The sequence below is a fragment of the Anabas testudineus genome, chromosome 3 (assembly GCF_900324465.2).
Source record: "Anabas testudineus chromosome 3, fAnaTes1.2, whole genome shotgun sequence".
Lineage (NCBI taxonomy): Eukaryota > Metazoa > Chordata > Actinopteri > Anabantiformes > Anabantidae > Anabas > Anabas testudineus.
The window spans coordinates 19,298,746-19,318,470 of record NC_046612.1 but is presented as its reverse complement, the minus strand read 5'-3'; the positions used below and the strand labels follow the sequence as shown (position 1 = coordinate 19,318,470).

Here is a 19,725-nt window from a genome sequence, read left to right as displayed (position 1 = left end):
GTAAAACTATGAATGTAACATCAGATAGAGCTGATGTAACCATGCAGCTAAGAAAAATAATCAAACAAATAATGCGAGTTATTACTGCCATTTTATGGCAACATTCAGCAACTTGTTGACCTCATCATTTGAAATTAAAGTGAAACGACAAGAAGAAAAGTTCTTGGTATTGTGACCAACTTCTTTTGGTTTCATGTTTATTCAAGTTTAAGTGGGCAGAAATCTCGTTTGTCATCAGGTTAAGTTTGCTTTCAGTGGTAAAATAAAATACTTAAATGTCCCCACTCTCTCAAATAAGAACATGAGCCTGATGGAGGGTTAGTATGTGGTCCACAAATACTTGAAAAAAGGATCTACAGTGTAAGTGGACGCAGTAGATTAGATCTACGGTTGGATTAACAAGTGTAGATGCTGCATATCCCCTATTTTTTATTTAACTTCAGTTTTTACTGAGAAACATTGATTGTTGGTAATTTCTAGTTTACATATTATCATAACATGTATCAACCCACTTGTGACTGATTGCAGATTCCTGTTTTGCCTTCAGTACCAGCAGTGCTATTAGATGCTGGCTGAGCCTAATTTTGATTGTTTAGGAAGGTAAAGGGGGTTGTGAAGCACATATGTAAGAGTAAGAGTTTTCTAGTGATGTGTTTTACCTTCTTTGCCCTTTTACACAACAAACAAAGAATAGTACATGACTCATAAATCCAAGCTTTGATATAAATATGCGTTTACATTTAATCGTAAGACATCCCCCTGATTTCATCAGAAGATTTCATCACATACCCCACCCTGTATTTGTTTTACTTTATGTCAACAGGAAAGGCAAAAGATGATGTAATGTGTTTGGAGTAGCTCCACATGTACTGTAACTCAGTAAGGGATTGCCACCATTTCCCGAAACATGCCCAAACATCCTTTGGCTCATGAGGAAGGTGTGACATGTTTAAAGTGGGAGATCTGCTACAGTACATTACCTCCGCTGCAGATTTACTTTTGTCATCTAATGCTGCTGAGGAGAGACTAAGCTGCAGTATTTCCAGTGTTTCATAACATTTGTGGGCTTCTTTCTCAAACCTCGAGCCACTCTGCTACAGTATGTAACCCACAGTCTGCTGGGCACTGGCCTTCATCTGTTTCATTTAGGTTATTCGTATGTTTGTTTGTTTTTTTTAGTGAGAGTTACTTATTCTTAGGTTTGAGCGCTGTTTTTAACAACTGAGGTAGGTTTGGCACAAACTGTGATTACTGATGGTTGATTTTCCATGCAACAAGGTGTGAGATGGTAACAGCACTGAGGCCAAGCAGAATTTGCAGAGAGTTTTGGGTTCCCTGGGGCCCGCAAAGATGTTGCTTATCAGAATGACAGAATTTTAATTAAACTTGTGAGTGAAATATGTATATTTTTGGTGGCACAAAAACAAACCAGGACAATGTTTGTATTGGATTTTTTCCCCCTGCTTGAATTCACAGAAGCAAAACATTTGAGGAACCCATAATTATGTTGTGGCAGAAAAAAAGTCCTAGTTATTTTCCCCAAAACAGATGGCAATGAAATATTGAAGAAGGCGGATTTAACACACAGTAGCTACTGTGAAACACATCCATGGTACTTACTTCCTTTGCTATTATTTCCTAATCCATGTATAGCGGAGATGATCTGTGCAGGAATATACCTGCCAGCATTTCTCTGTCACTAAGCGGCTTACAAATTATCCCCAGTGAACTTTCTAGCATTTAGCTCTTGGAAACTTGTCAAAACATCATTTTCTTTTTTTTTTTTTTTTATTTATAACTGCGTTAAACGCCACCTTGACCTCAATCAGTACTGTAAATGTCTGTGCTTTCCCATCTTCCCACCCATTCTGCTTGCTTTCTTGAGGCTTGGCAGGTGTGTGTGTGTGGGTTTGTGGTGCTCTCACGGGTGGCCTGCATGTGGAGTTTGCTTCTCGGAAGTGTGCTCTCTCTGTGGCAAAGATGGACAGTGGCTGTTCTCAGGAAAGCCGGCTAGGTGGAGGCACAGCTTGGTGGGTATGAGACACGGTCCACCTCCTGGCAGCTCCGCCCATTCCCATCCACCAGATGAGTGATGAGCTTGTTGATGATGGGACCAAATCCCTTTCTGTAACACATGACTCACAGGGTGTAGTGCCAGTCATGTATGTATTTACATGCTCACTTAGGTGTATACATAAGCATTTCCTTGTTTTCAGTGGTTTTAACTCCTTTACTAAGATGTTTCCAAGTTACAGAACATGCGGTACTGTTCCCTGCCCACTGATTGGCAGGACGAGATGGTTAGGAGGTGGAGAAAAGAAAAAATCTATTTTCTAACAGCTGGCCCAAACTCCTGCACTCACACCCACTCATTAGATGCAACGTCCAAGAGGAAAGATGGCTCAGACTGGGAGTTTATTTCCTTTCAAAGGAGAGATCTTTGGTAGATGAGGCAAACATTTCAAGGAAACAAATATCCCCCAAAGGCACAGTAGAGGCGGACTGTTGCCCTACTCCCTAAAGGTTTGAGCTGTATTTCTAGTTCTCAGGACATCCACCTAATTGCCATCCACTGCACAAAATGCTCAGCAAAAGAGCAAGACTGCAATTAGCCGTGGCTCACTGCCAGCTCGGCATAAATCTGCCAAATTGTTTCTCTTAAGAAAGTTGAGCAGTTGTGGTCTTCTTTTCTCTACTTTTGAAATGTAGGCCTGTCACTGGGCTATCATATAATTAGGCAGACCAGCAGTAGCACAGAGCGTGCTGTAAGGCTAAAAGCTGAGGCATTGTGGTGGTGTGCTGTGGCACACAGAGGTGGGTTGTTATTTATGTGTTTCTCCCTTTATTTCCTGACCTGCCTCAGTGGATATCACTAGGTCCTGTCCCAGGCCACAGCAGTCATCTGTCATGCAACTCTCTTGACACCCAAACCATTGTAGTGCTCAACAGAGCAGTAAGATGAAACCCCTATTGCTGTTTCACTTTCTCGCTTCCCCTCATCTGACTTTTCTCTTTCTTCCTCCTGCAGCTCATTATCCTTGAAGATTATGCGGACCCTTTCGATGCTGAACAGGCTGGTGGCGCTCAGACCACCACGGAAAAAGTGACAACCGAGAACGACGGCTACATGGAGCCATACGAGGCCCAGAAGATGATGGCAGGTAGATCCAAACTTTCAGTCCCTCCTTCAGGACCTTAGTTTTTTTTTTAAATCAAAGCGTTCTGCCACTTAGCTTCCTCTATCCACCTTCACATCTTCAGCTATCTCAGGTTAAGTGATAAGTAATTGAATTGTGTCTGTGGTCTGTCTTTATCTCCTATGCCTTAGTGGAGGATTAATTATTATGCGTTGTGATTTTGCCATATGGTTCCGAGCTGGGAATTCATGAAGAGCCTCCGATGACCTCAAGGCATTTAACATGACGGGTGCAACAGAGCAAAAATGGCCCGTGTCACGAAATATGTCAACATGCTTTAATAGGCAGAGGCTAGTATTTTAAAAAACACACCTCAAAGGTAAAGTTCAAAACAAAGGGAGAAGGCCTCTCCACTGAACTGTGTACACATGGAGACATGGGGACAACCAATTCCAGGAAGGTGTTTTTTTTTTTGTTTTTTTTGTTCGAAGCGGGTGGAGGTGTGGCGGCAGGGGGGCAATAATAGCTGTGTGCTAACATAAGTATTCAGCCTAACCACATTCTCCACACAGCTTTGTCAGATTGTACATTCATTTTGTGGCTAAGTGAGCTGTGCAGTGACAAAGAACAAAGAATGTGCAGAAAGGGAAGAAATTTAGAGAAAACAAAACATGTGGCAGTTGTTTTTGTCTCCTAAACAGACCTTAGTACCTAAGAACGGAATGTTACAGGAACTATTTGTGCGAGTGTCGAACCTCCAGTGGGCTTTTCTGGAATTGGGATGACTACAGCATATCAGCATTTAGCCTTTGATATACTGACACAGTCATATCATCTACCATGCCGGTACCTCTCAACCTCCTGCACATATTGTATTCCTATAAACACACATTCACCCACTTGCTCCCATTGCTCCCACAAAGGCAGGACATGAATGTCTCTGTCCCTCCTCAGCAATTTTCTTTTAATGGGCCTCCAGACAATCTCTTGTTTTCATCTGTCTTACTGGTTTGACCTCTGGCCCAGTCATTGCCATAGCTGAGTACAAAAACTCAAGATTTATTGCTTTTCTCAGGTGGAGGAAGCTGTAAGAGAGAAAAAAAAAAAAAAACAGAACAGGCCTTTTGTGCTATCACTTGAATCTTGAACCTATTCCAAGTTTTCCCGTGGTTTTCAAATCGGATTTGACACAGTTCTGCATTTGACTGAACTGACAAAATAAAACTATGTTGGCAGCTATTGTTTATTTGATCTGATAAAGTCTTCCGTTTTTTATTCTGGTTGCTTATGTCTTTGTAGCTTGTAGTGGTGTTGTTTTCAGGCTTCCTGCTTTTATCCATCATATCTATTGATTGCCACTTCTTGCTGTTTCTGCTGTTTTGACTGAGCTGGCAGGGTGTTGTGTTAAGTAGAGCTGTTAGTGATTTTCTTTGGCTCTGCTGTCATTATTTTTATAATTCATAATGATCCATGGATTTATTCTCTCCTGATGGATGTTTTCACAAATCCTAATAATAATAATACACTTGATTCAATCATACCAGTGCACAGTTAGGAATTCAATTTTTCGAGAAGGGGAAAAAAACTATATTTGATGTAGCTGGGTTACATTTTTTGCTCACTGGTATATTGTTGATGAAGGTGCGGGTTTTTTACTTCTTCTCACCATGCAGGTGCAATGTGTAAATACCAATACATCAGCATACTAGCTGTAGAGTAATGGCTGTGAGTACATTGGTCAGGATGAAGTGGACAGAGTCAGAAGTGAGTTACTTAAAAAGGAGAGAAAGGACCCTTTGCATGAGCAGCTTCACTATAGCAAAGAAAGTACCCAACCAATCATGTGAAGCCAGGGTGCATCCCTCTCTGTCTCGTTGTGATGCTATTTATTTCTCTCATCTGTTTTCTCTTTCACCCTCAAGGCAAGCAAGTTTTTTATAACTCACAGCTGACCTGTTAATGATATTTAAGGTTTCTTCAGTTTTCTGGCTGTTGGCTATTGATAGTCAAAGCTCTAACAGCGTCACTCTCCTCTCAGCTCTGGTGTTCACAGATGGGTCCAGATGGGCACTGAACCCCAAATATACCAACACAACACAAACTTCTATTTAAAGCTTGTAAAAGCAAGTTTTTAATTTACTGCAAGTTAAACTTAACTGTCTCAACTGGTGAAATCCAAAGATGTGCAAAGGTTTCTGATTAATTCTTAGACGTACTGTAGACTGAAACTAAACCTGGCACATAAAACTAATATTTGAGTGTGAGGTAAACCACACCACCTCAACCTTTAGGTTTCACGTTTTAACACATGATGTACTATGACCTGCTGTCTAATTGAATCTCACACACAGACACATACAAGCATGTTGTTGCTGTGCTGATCAACACTGTCTATATTCTGTTTTATTATCATTTATTTATGATTTCTTATATAAGCAGCCTTGATATCAATCACTGTTTTTTGGAATATGCAGAAGCATGTCCCTGATGTGAACACCTGCGATTATTATCAGTGTTGAGTAATGACTTGTACAATTTACAGGGATTTGGTGGTGATCAGACATGATCCGCTCTGCAGAGCAACGCTGTGGCTAAGAATACACAAATGAGTAGCTTACAAAATATACATACATATATTTCTTTAGATAGAAATTTGCAGAGATGGAGTGTACATGGTTTAGACTGTCTGCAGTTTGTTCACTTTGTGTAGTGATGTTACATTTGACAGTGACTTTCTGTTCTGTTCACAGCATGCAACTGGATCTCAGTAGTTACAGGAAGATCTTTTACTATAGAGTTGAGAGAGCAAAAATCTTGTTTCACAAGAAAAGCCACTGGCCATAAAGAGGCAGTTAGATGTTTGAATGCCCTCTTTATACAGAGGTGTGATTCACTTCACTAAGCTCTATTTTAGTCAGAAATATGCAAAATATTTAAGAATCATTTCACAGTGTTTCAGAGTTGATAATCCTGTACAACATTTTGTACACCAGAAGAAATTAATTTTAAGAATTGCTGCTTTGTTGGACTATATCTGCTATGTTTTTCAAGAAGCACATCCTCAGTACAAAATAAGATTACTGCTTTTATCCCTATTCCCCACACACACTGGGTTAGTGCAGCCAGTATGCACGTTGTTTACCGGCGTGTTGAAATAAACCATAACAGGTCATGTGTTTTTAAGAAGTGTAAAATTAGATTCTGTAGAAACTGGATTTGTAATTATGAAGATACAATTTTAATTCCTTGATTACACAATTTTCACACTTTAAGCGCACAGACACACACACTTGGCCACAAAATGGGAGGTGTAGCATGTAAGGCCTAGGGCAAAAAGTGCCACAACTGTTTCCTCAACAGTGTGCTCTCCTGTGGTGTCTGTGTTTGTCTCGTACAGACGTGTGTGTGTGTGTGTGTGTGTGTGAGCTGAACTGGCTGGTGCTGGTGCCTTTGTGTGTGTGTGTGTGTGTGTGTGTGTGTGTGTGTGTGTGTGTGCCGTATACTCCATGACTTTCTCTCCCAAGAGTCATCCTTAGTGAGGTTCAGCCTGCTGATTTATGGGCCTGCTGGAAGGGCATGTCACGACTTCCTTAACCTGAAAAGCCAGCCCCACCCCCTCCTAAGCTGCTCCACACTGGTTGCCGGCTGGGGCTTATTGCACCACCTGCAGTTATGTGAAGACATGTGCACGGCACTCTGTCTTTACTACGTTTCCTGCATGTGTGTTTCCAGCATGCCCTGAATGTTTGTCATGTCTACACGTGTCAGCCATTGCACGCACTATTTTTGTGTCGGTTTAAGTCTGTTGAACCCATGTGTGTGTGTGTGTGCGTGTGTGTGTGTGAGCTTGAATACAATATGTTATTTCCCGCTCACTGTCAGCTGGTGCTCTGTCATCTTGAGTTATTTCATTGAAGGACCCTATCTTGTCCTGTAAGTGGATGTTTGTATGTTACACATGTGCAGGTTTGTGACAGATTTCTCATTTGCACCTAACCTGCTTTCTGTGTTTTGTCATCCTTTTTACACATATAAGTACACACAGATACAGTATGTCCCAAATGACCACCCCAAAACACAGACAGCTCTTCAGCTGTCAGCATGGCCATTCTCTGCATACCTCAACGCGAGCACCACCCCTAAATTACAAGGGGAGCTGCCGGAAGTAAAGCCAGAATCAACATTTGCAGTGTTACTTCATCTGCTCCATTTGACTCCAGTTTCCTCACATGCTTTGTAGCTGTTGAGACTTGTTACACTGACAAGTAAAAGAGGCTGGGCCAGTACTGCAGGGCAGTCTGCGTCAAGCTGTTTCTCAATGAACTCCCCAGCCAGCCAGGCAGGCAGACGACCACGTGAGAGTTTTCCCACAGTGCAGAGGAGGCCTGTTGTGCAAACAGCTTGCATGATTGAGCTCTCCCAAACAAACACACTCCAGTCTAGTCCACTTGCCAGACCTCAAGCTCTAGCCACACCACTGCACCTAAAGTGTGTGTGAGAGTGTGTCTTTGGGTGGCTGGTGGTGGGCTGTCAGACAAAAACTCATCCTGTGTGAAATACTTAATTCCATTGGTGAATTTATTGCACACTGTGTCAGAGTTGTAACCTCAATTTGTCCTCATCCCATCTTCCAGGTCATGCTCAGTCATTTATTGGCCAGAATGCCCAAAGGGAAAAACCTTCATGCTTTCCATAATGGGTGACTCACGGTAGATGTGTGTTCGCTATTTCTCTCTCTTTCACTCTCTGTCTGAAAAATGTGCTGGGAAATGTCTCCCGGCACTGGCACCTCCTGCTCCACACTCCCAATGATGTGGAGACTAGTGTTCAGTGCCAAGGAGATGAGTCATTAGCAATGGAGTTGATTATTTCAATTACTCACGATAGTGTGAGCCTAAGCCCCCTGTTGGCTATTCAGTATTAATGCCAGGGATGGTACCAGTCTTGCAGTGGCCTTAATCAGAGAGGGGACAGAAAGATGGTAAAAGGACAGAGATATGAAATTAAAAGTAGTAATAATTAGTCTAAAAGAGGTCTGTGAATAAAGAATTGGGAGAGACTGACTGACATAGAAACAGAAAAGTAGAGAGACCAAAAGGCAGAGACCGTTGAAACAAATTCATATTAGAGCAGTTTATGGGTTGGTTTAAGAGAAAAGAATAGAGGCATCGTGGACTGAATGGTTTCCATCTCCTTCTCACTTACAAGAGTGAAACTCACCTCAGGCGATGGCAGGTACATGTGGCGGCGCATTTCTTGGCCCGTAACCATATTTTTATTGCCCTGAGCTGTAACTTGAGGAATGGTGTATCCGGAACATGTACCAACCATGGCACTTTTTTCCAGTTTTCCTTTTTTCAACATTTCTGGAAATCTGTACTATGAAAATTGGATTTGTTTTAGTGTGTTTTTAGTGTGACATGTAATAGCTCTAGTTTTATTCTAAATGTTGGTTTTGTTGTCTTGTCCATCACAATTTGCTTGGGAGCATTTGTAGGATTGCTTAAGAATTACCTCAGCCACCCATTTATGCATTACCACAGTTGATTATGTGCAACTATAAATAGGCATGAGCTACAAGGCCAGTAGCTACAAACTGGACGGGGAAGTGAATAATTAACACCTTTCTCCTTCCTCTCACACCTCACAGAGTCTAATGTTTAGGGGTATTTGGACCATGCTGTCAACTCACAGATGTCTTTTTTAGAAAATACTGTAACATCACAACAACACCGTCTTTTTCTTTCTTTTTCCTTTTAGACAATACTATAGACTTCACAACATTATTTCTTTTATAATGTAAAATCTATGGACATATAGTAACATATACAATGTTGATTTAAAACAAAACACTCAACAGAACAATGCTGTGAAAGGACAAAAGCAACAACCATAATGTGAAATAATGAATTTATGGAGCCAACACGTTGCAACAGATGACCACATGTAGGAAGTTGCAAGTTTCCAAGCAAGAGTCACTGTTTTAGCAGGAAGTATTTAAAAAGTCATTGGGGCAGTGACCGGCAGAGTTGATAGGTTAGTTCACAGCATGCTTCACCATAAACTAACAGAACTGCATCCCCAGCCCGAAATCAAATCTAAAATATCTCAGAGCTGCAGTAGTCTTATTTTTTTATATTCTGTATTCACCACATGACGTTCACTTTTTTTTAACAGAGATAATTGAATTGTGTCCTCTCCCACTCTGTTCCCTCAGTAGTCATTACATCTATGCACTATTCAGTGGTTGCCAGATTTTGTCAGTGAGCTACCCACTTATGTCACATCTACACGATCCCATGAGGTATGACTGACATTTATTACACACTGATCTGACAGGGTGGTACTGAGTAATGCAAAGCCGGTGCTCCACCATGCCACCGCCGGTGTGAACTGGTCTATTTTTTATTTATTTGTGTCTTGGTATTAGTTTAACTTTTTTAAAATGGTCTTGTCAACAAAATGAATTCTGCAATTAGAGCATAGCTGGTTTCTATGTCTAAAAAAGCAGCTAGATCCCACACCTGCAAACTGCAGGAACTGCAGATTAATTTAGGATAGTTTGTTAAAAACCCCTGTAATAATAACACATGATATATTATTATATATTAGGACACTAGATGTGATAGTGTTCAGCGCTTGCAGTCTGAAATACCTTTACTTTTACTGTAGAGCATATTAAAAGTGTGGGACAGATATGAACCTAAATGAGGAAAAACCATGCATGCTCAGTTTCATGATAAAACTAACTTGATCTCTTCTGAGTGATTTGCACTTGGTTCCTTATTTGGGTTATAGTTCGCTGGCTTCTTCCACCACTTCTGTGTAATTCCTTTGTTGCTTCTGGAAACATGATACAAAAGCTGAAGAAAATCCTGCTTGAAAGACATTATAGATGAAAAGTATGAAGCATTATCTCTGCTAAATGATTAGTCTAAATAAAAGCCATGTGAGCGTGTTTGGCAGTGTCTTGGCTTGGTTATCGGTGAATCAGCAGAAAAAAATCTCACCTTTTAAATGTTTTTTTTTTTTTGGGAGGTACTGAAAGCTGAAAAGGTTTAAGAGAGCTGAAGAAAAGAGCTGTAATTCTTACGTGATGCTCAGTGGCCAGAACAAGAAAAACGAGCTTGTGCTGAACTGTGTAACTGTGTTGTGCTGAAAAACAGCACATGCTCAGAAAAAAAACGTCCTAACTAAAGGGAGCTTTTAAACGTAGTTCTGTGTGTTTCCTTGACTTTGACAGTGACATACGGCCTGAAGAGTTATGACCCTGTGTTATGTGTGTTTGTATGGCTGTCATCGTGAGGACCAGCATGAATTTTGAGGACATTTTAGCTTGTCTCGATCACAATGAGAAGGGTGTTTAAAGAAAGATTTCGGGGTTATTACTAGATTTAGGGTTAGAATTAGGTTTTGTAAAGGGTAGGCTAAAGTTTAAGCTGAGGCAGTTAGTTAGTTGTTAGTTGTGGTGGTTAGGGTCAGGTTAAGGCAGTACACGTTATAAATAAAAAATTAGAGTAGATTAACATGGCCTACGCAACAGTAGAGGGCTAGGGAATGCATTATGTTAATGAGTGTCCTTACAATAACTGCCATACAGAAGTGTGTGTGTGTGTGTGTGTGTGTTTGTGTGTGTGTGTGTGTGTGTGTGTGTGGGTTTGTCTTGCTATACTTGTGCAGACCAACCCCTGACAGGACACCTTACTTGTGAGGGCAGTTTTACTTGTGAGGACATTTTGGGTGGTCCACACAAGGAAACTGCTAGGATAGCCTCCTTTAGCCCTATTGAAGCATCTGTATAAATTTCAGAAGAGGTCCACATTCAGCTAGAAATGTCGGATGTGTGTGTGCAAGCTAGTGCTCTAGCACTCCTACTACAGGTCACACTCCAGTAGTGCAGGCGAAATAATGCAATTTTCCAATTGGTTAAGGCAGAGGAATTTTGCGATTGGCTACTGTGGTCACATGACAACAATAGCCAATCGCAACATTTTTCTGCCTTAACTGGGGCCTGTACAGGAAGTAAATGAGAAAGTGAGGCAGAGAGCACATTTAAATGGGGAAAAAGAGGGCAAACATAGCTTTTACATACATTTACTGCTTATTTTACTATTACTTCATACTTATACAGTTACTACCTACTGGTACTAGACATAACAAGTATGCTGTAAAAAATATTAATGCTAAAAAATACTTTTTGTTAAAACATTAATGAGAAATATCTGAATGATTTCCCCTGAAATAACTGAAACTATTATTTGCATTAAAAAAAAAACTGTATATTGTAAAAACCTAATAGTGGCACTCTGTACAATCACTTCAACTACACAAACTTGAATATTTAGAAGATAAGTACAGCATAAATGAATGGAAGGACAAAGAAATGAGTATAAGTAAGAAGGTAAGTATACAAGTACTTAAGTACAATGCCACTAACAACCAAATTCAGGGCTTTTAATTTGTGAGGGCTTTTAAGGTTATTAATTTGATGGTGAACTCAAAAGATTGAGACTGGTTTGTGCTCATACATCATGTCAGTCAATCAGCGTATTTGAATTAATCATTTAAAATTGAATATAGTGCGTACTGAAAATGCTGAGTCACTGTTAGGGAATACACACTGAGGTACCACATCAAACAGACCTAGAGAAGGCTTTATTTGATCGTGATGTAATGATCATGAGGTATCTCTACTGTCATAAACAGTAGTGACATTTCAACACTATATAAATACTAGAAATGATGGTACTATCAGAACTGTAAGCAGAAAGAGAGAGAAAGTAGAAGATACATGGACTAGTGACAGCTCATCAATATGGCTACTAACAGAACAGGAGAAAATGAAGAAAAGAGAAGGTGTCCCCCTCTCTAAGACACCTTTGCCTAATTACACTGCACTTTAAAACATAGCCATAAAAATGCTCCAATGTGCGTTTACACAGAACATGATCATGCATGAGTATGGCCAGCAACTCAGTTTCCTGCGGCAACATGTAGATAATGAAAAACTGGAGGAGAAATGCTACTGAATGCAATGCAAGTTCTAATTGAGGAAAGACTGGGATATGGTAAATCATAATGTTACATGACTGGTTGGGTTATGTCAAATAACTGATCACCTTCTTCTGCTGCTTTCATCAAACTACTTGGACATTGTAGCAGTGCTTTAAGTCTCTTCTTCTCCTGTTAGTTTGCAGCATATGGTGTGTAGACACGCCTGCTGTGACTTTTGTAAACCCTGAATAGCAGCTGAGTTAAACTAAGGTATAACTGTTTTAGATAAGCATGCTACTTAACCAGCACTCAATCCACCAGAGCCATAAAAATAGTTTCACCCAATATCTCTAAACTTTCCTGACTGTCTCACCCTGTAATTGGCCTGAAAATTGGCCTGTTTTGGAGTGTGAGAGAGGCTAACTTTAGCCACCATTTAGTTAGAGCCTGTTATCCTAAAATTTCATTTCACATTTGTTTCTGAGATTATGAATATCTCAGTTTTGAAGTGCCCTCATTGGCGTGAAGTAATTCAAGTGAGGATGGGAGAGTGTAGGTCTGTCTACTGCTCCAGTGTGACTGTTAGTATTAAATGGTGGTGTCAGACAGTTAACCAGCACTTGTTGGGATTTTTTTCAGTAGCTGTGTCCTAAATACTTGTTGCCCTGATAAGCCAGCTGCACACTGACAACGTATAAATGCATGTCATTTGTCATTGCCTCAGTCTTCATCAACCTGCCACATCATCATCATCCATACCCGCTTCTCACCTGCCATGACCCTGCCACAAGTTTCCTGGTTCTGTGTTCCCCCAGGCCTTGCCCTTGCCTTCCCATATTTTAGATTCTTGCCTAACAATATATTTGCTTTCTCACAGATGTTTGCATCATAAGGCAAATCTCACTGTGCACTTATGTTTCTGCCAGTTTCTTGACCAGAAGCCCATTCTTTGTCTGTCAAAACGCAAAGAACCAATTATTTGCTGCTATAAAACAAAGTACTATGCTGATTAACAAAATCAGCTGGGCTTTGTTGTAAAGAAAGATTTATTACAGTAGTTCAAGTACCGGTACTACAGTACAATACTACAATGTGACTGATAAAATAAAGCTAAATCTATTTAGCTAGCTTGCTCTAATTAGCGTCACATCAAAATGAGCAGTGAATATGTGGTGACCCAGCAGTGTTTAGATTAGAGTGGAGGCGTTCAAAGTCAGGAGATAAACATATAGCAGGTGAAATACTACAGACATATATGATGTAGTGGCTCAGTGGTGGTTCTCTAGCCTATTTACTGGTTCTGAAAATGTTGCTAAGTGAAAACTATTTTAAACCAGCGCTAGCACAAGCCCGGAACTGCATGTGTATTAGTTTAAGTACCTGCCATACGCTTCGCCTTACCTATACATACTCAACTGCTTACCAACTCAGTTCTTATTATTTGAGTGAACTTCCTTCATCTCTTGACCTCTGTGTTATGAATCTGCATTTGTGTGCTTATTTCTGTTACAGTTTGCACCACATTTTTTGCATAAAAAAGAAAGATGTCTAGAGCCAAGATTGAATATTAAACTCTGTTTTATCCTTTCTGAACATCAGCTTGTTGTTATAAAGAACAACAAGCTGTTGTTATAAAGAACAACAAGCGGAATCCAGCTCTAAACAACATAGCTCCAACTCAGCTATGCTATAATGGTTAATATTTAGCTTGTTCAGCTTGTTCAGTGTGTGGAGTGCAGGATGTTTAGACAGTCTTCCTCCGTTGTTAGTCAAAATTTTATTTGTGATAGGCGTGTGTTAGGTAGCACTCTGACAGAGGAGATCTCAGCATTAGAGGGGGGTATCCAGACTTTAGGGAGTGTTAGAGAGCATTAGAGCCCTCACAGCGGGGCGAGTGGGTGATGGCCACAGGTAGAAAGAACCTCCTTTGGCGTTCTTTGGAGCATTTAATGTTAATGTGTCTTTGGCTGAACGTGCTCCTCTGTCCAGCCAACACAGTGGAGAGGGTGATTAATTGATTCGGACAGCATTTTTCTCTCAGCTACAACATGTAGAGGGTCCAGCTGCACCCCCAGAACAGAGCCGGCCCTCCTGATCAGTTTGTTCAGCCTGTTAGTATCCTTCATGTTGCGGCCCAGCAGAACATAGCATAGAAGATGACACTGGACCCACAGACTCTTAGAACATCCTCAGCATGGTGCTGCAGACGTTGAAGGACCTGAGTCTTCTCAGAAAGTACATCCGGCTCTGCACCTTTTTGTACAATGCTGCTGAGTTCTTAGTCCAGTCTGCTGTCCAAGTATACTACCAGGAGAGAGATGACAGATTTCCTGAAGTCCGTCACCAGCTCATTTGTTATATTGATGTTTAGTTGAAAATGGTTGAGTCCACACCAGTCAACAAAACTTTCCACCACTCCCCAGTACTCTGTGACATCTCCACCCTTAATACATCCTACAGAGTCATCAGAGAACTTCTGAAGATGACAGGAGGGTTACGGTCTGTTCTACAGACCACTGTGGGTGTAACTGTTACACTGTGGTGTAACTGTGTCATACACACAGTTCTGCAGGCGGACGTCCTGTGGGCGGTTAGTGAGGTAGTGTCTGTTCTCTATTTTACTTCTTGTAGTTTATCGTCCACCCTGCATGGCTAACACCAAACATTGTTGAAGTCATGGAGAGAAGGAGGAAGGAGAACAAAAAAAACACCTGTATCCTCAACCAGCTGATTCCACCACTGCCACCATATGTGAGGGACTAAGCAGGCAGGCAAGGGGAAACACAGAACTGTTGATGCATTTTTTCTCCATAGTACACGCTTGCACAAACGCGGTCTGGTTTTGCAAATGAGAAGGGATTATTTTTTTGTACACCACATGCTTCCCTCTTGATCACAAGCAGGGTTATTGCACTGAGCAGTTCAAGGCTCAACATAAGGGCAAATGTTTTGCCCCGAAGTTTATTGTTAATTCTGCTTATAACCTGGATTATCACAAATGCTTGCGCAGAATTTGCTCAACTTGTGTTGTTGAAATGTCCAGTGCATTTTTGTTTAGGAGTGAAACTTGTGCAAATGTCACTCTGAGAAGCGCATTATAGACCGGTGGCCTTTCATATATTGTCAGAGTTTGAACTCTGGAGGCTGCTGTCTATTCCAGGTACTGGTAGACAAGCTACGTGTCATGTGGGAAGGGTATGGTTGCTACACTGTTTGCTTTACATTTCAATTGGTAAAACCGCTCAGATGTTTTGCACACAGTGCCAGAAACGCCTCCACCTCCTGTGTCCTTATCATCCTTCTTCACACAACTGTCATATTTAATACCACCAATTACCTATGTGCGTGTTATTATGCTTAACCAGACCCCAGTCTGGTACAAACTTTATCTTTATTCAGTAACTGCTTCTTACTCCAGAGTTGCACGCCGTAGTGGACCAAGTCTTGCTCCAAGTAGTGTAACTCTGGAGTGTTTTTAATATGGTGTTTAAAATTCACTCTAAATAGGCAAAGGCACCTTAAGGGCCCACTTTCTTACACTTTCTTAAGAGGGGGGTTTTGTGTTGAAATGACTATTGAAGCTTCAGATTCCACAGAAATGCCATCATCAACTGACCTTTATGACAGGAATCCTTCAGGAAGTAACCTGTACCATTAAATATATCAGTGACTCCACTCAAAGGATGGAAACTCTCACTTCAGGCTATTACAAACGCTATTTGACACCAAATTAAGTTAACCATTTCATCTATATAAAACTGTGAAGCCATAGCATTTTAGGCTTGTATGTTACATCAGCATACAGCATAAAGGGATTATTAACAATCATGCATAATTTTGTCTTGTCAATTGAGTAAAATAAGTATATTTATCTTTAATAACTTCTTATGAATGCAGATATACATGTGAGTATAGTAGATTGTAAATAGCATCTGAAATATCTAGGATGAGAAAGAGAAGGGGAACAATTGTTTCATAAAGGAACAGGCCAAAACTATGTGGGGGAGACACATTATCAAGCTGAAGTGCAGAAAACCTTTTCTTGTAACCATGTCCTCGTCCAGCATTTTTAAAAATGTATACCAACTACAGTATTCTTAGTAGCATCTACACTCAATTTAATATGTGCACTAATTTAAAAACTGTACATACATTTTCGTATAACATATGGATGATGATGATGTTTAACGCACATAAATTATTTATACATATATTTTTAAATGTAATAATTAAGTGAACTTCAGCTTTTGTCAAAAAGTTTTGTTTGGATACTGCTTAACTGGATCCATACTGTCTGTGTCTGTGTGGAGGCTCACAGCCAGAGCAGCAGCCACTGAGCGGGGGAGGGGAGCTCAACTGAACACCTGCACCTCCAAACCTCTCTCAGCTTTTATGATGCCTTTACTAGAACTTGTGAATTGCAGATTTCTGGGTTGTGGCTGAACATGTTTCTTGTTAAAATGGTAAATTACTACATGTCTTAAGCTGTATTAAAAAAAAAAAGTATAGCAAAATTTTTAAATGATTTTTTACATGGATGAAAAGAAAATATGAGTCCAATATATCAATATCTTTTAGACTTTTTAAATACATAAGTAATGCATGTAGACTTTCCTTAAAACATCATTACTATAATGTATTAATTTCTATTATTCTAAATGAGAGACACTACTTTATTTCAGGTTGAAATGTATTTTAAAAGGTGGAGGGAATTGAAATTGAAGTGAAAAACACTAATAGTTCTGCACTCTTCTGATGAACCTGAATGCTTCAACAATGAGCAGCAGCTGTGTGGTCTACACTCAGAGTGGGGGAGGGGAAGGAGACGAACAAGTTATCAAGCTGAACTGCACCAATCTGTCTCCAAATGAACTTGATCAGGTTTTCTGTTCTACAATGTACTAGTTCAGCAATGGGGAGAAATCAACAACATCAAAACCACAGTATCAGAATTTTTTTTATGTTAAAAAGTAAAAAAAAAAAAAAAATTAAAAATCAAATAAAATTATATTAAGTGCATGTATATTATAAATGACAATGATTAAATTAAATAATACGTACAGAAAGGTAAAGTGTAATTGTGCTTTCACCAGAAGTTGTGTGGGCTCAGTTTCCCTGATTTCATACTGACTGTGTCTCTAAAGGTCAGACAGGACATCAGGCCACTGAGTGGGGGAGGGGAGACAGACACAGGGTGATCAAATAAACACCTGCACCTCCGAACTTGTGATGCCTTCAATGGAACGTGGGAAATTTATACGCTCACTGAACCTGTTTTATGTTAAATGTAAAATTTACATATGGACATAAACTGTACTCAAAAACAGCGACTTTAACTTAATGGGATTAATTAATTCTTTGGCATGGACAATGTAAAATATCACTAAAATGTCAAATAAATCAATTTATATTAGGCTTTTTGAAAAGATAAGTACGACAAATATGTAACTTGCCTTAAATTACTATCATTATAATGTCATATTTGTGCTTATTACTAATGAGAGAGATTAAATTCATTTTAAATTGAAAGATATTTTATAAAATCCATTTTACCACAAAAAAACACAAATAGCTCTGCTCTATCCCGGTGAACCTGAATGCGTCATCAGAAGCATGCAGCGCATGTTACGGAGACTGCAGAGACTAAGGGAGCACCACCAGCGGTGTAGTGAGAGGTACGAGGAGGAGGTGAAGCAGGAGAACGACAGAGAACATAAAAGAACTCTGCAGTTGATTGAGGTAAGATATGTACAGTTTTTATTAAACAACTTTTGGCAATTTTTGGTAAAAGAAAAAAGTGTTGGGTTAGCTAATGCTAATCTTCGATTTAGCTAGCTAGAAAGCTAACCTAGTGCTGCTTAGCTAACATTTTAATATCTGTTTCAATCGACATTGTTGAAGAAATATGTAAAAATATTCTTTCTTAATTTTACTCTTATTCCTTTAAACGTTTTACCTAGCGTTCAGACTGGATAAGTAAATGTACAGTTTAGGTTTAGGTTGAGGTTAATTGTGGAGTATTTAAATGCTACAGCTCCTCAAGGCCAAGCTAACATTTAACATCTTCGATCTGTTCAGTCAACACACCACAAACTTTATGTACATTATTAAAATCATTCATACTAGAAATACTACAGTGCTACCAAATAAACATATTTACTGCAATTTCTTAATTATATTTAATATACAATTTTATAAACATTGTGGAAGTTTTCTCTGGTTTTCTAGTGGCTTAGTGACCTTGCTGTCATTAGTAAAAAAAAAACATGTAATGACTAGGCAGATTTTTTATGAGGATGGTGACTTTGCATTTAGGAAGGCAAATATAGTCAGGTATTAGATGGCAGCTGTGGAGTTAAGTAAATAAAACCTTTTTGTTCTTCATTACTTCTTTTGAATATTTCATGTTACACATGTTGCCATGTACAGGTGTTAACTCTTTTGATCACTGAGTGCATAGTGATGGTATTATGATGGTAATTATATATAGAGGTGTTCCTTATATTCTGAATTTACACATTTATGACAGTGTCAAAAACACTTAATTGGTAATAGCACAATTATGAATTCCTGTAAATTTACAAATGTACCTAATACAATACTCACTAAGTATATGTTTGCTTTACTTCTGATTGTTTGTTAGTTTGTAACATTGCTTGTTTATTTTAAATTGTGCTCTTAGGTGATGGACAGACAAAAGAAGCCACAAGACGAATTGGTATGTAGACCTGTTTATATTATTGTAGGCAAGTTTATAAATTATTTTTGGATAAAGGCAAGTACCATATCTATAGCATACAACCTTTAAATCCTTAAGAAACATGATTTTTAAATTTAAGTGCAAAACTAAATGATTTCTTGTTCAGATTTAGCTTTTTCTCAAAATGTTTCTGCACACTCTGCTTTGCTCTGTTCCGTTTAAATTCATATGAATATGCAATATTAATATGCATGCCTGCAACAGCTGTGCTCAGATTTTGCTGGCCTGAAAAGGCTCGTTAGATGAAACCATGGAAGGGGAGGTTGTGAAGGATGTAATACTCACACCTTGGCCAACCCCTCCTGCCCCCTAAAGTGGTAGGAGTTTGGTGTGTCCAACCTGGTGCAATCAACACTCACTCAGTTAACAGAGGTGGAGGCCTTAAAACCTTAAAAATCTCTTTATTCAAATGTGACAGCAAAACAGCACCGATAGCCTAATGCATTTTCAGTATATTGTTACCACGCTTTTTCTGTGTCAAAACTTAAGTGAAAATGCAATCTGTCAGTCCTCTTATCAAGGCGGAACCACACCTGCATCTGCCATCTCTTATTAGCTAACTCAACCTAACAACTACCAGCCATTAAGCCACTTGCAAAGTGCATTGTAAATTGCATGACAAAATCACACATTAAATTGCCATCTGACAAATTAATTGCCATGTTAATAATTACACTTAAAAACATCCATATTAAATAACTAAATTATGTTCTTATAGTCAAGCTTGTCATGATGATGTTATATTTAGTGTTTTGAAGGGTCTTCGAAGATTTTCAAGTCAGCGCAAGATTCAGATGGTATGAAAATAACTTGGTTTTGTTCATCCATTACATT

At 39.5% G+C, this 19,725-nt stretch overlaps 1 protein-coding gene across 2 annotated transcripts in view; it reads left to right on the top strand.

The window, feature by feature from the left end:
• Nucleotides 1-19,725, top strand: part of LOC113173994 (SH2 domain-containing adapter protein F-like) — a 103,609-nt gene that overhangs the window by 11,731 nt on the left and 72,153 nt on the right. For both annotated transcript variants that reach the window (XM_026377611.1, XM_026377612.1), the window contains exon 2: nt 3,029-3,161. In XM_026377611.1, coding sequence (XP_026233396.1) covers nt 3,029-3,161 — 133 coding nt within the window. The remainder of the gene's footprint in view (nt 1-3,028; nt 3,162-19,725) is intronic.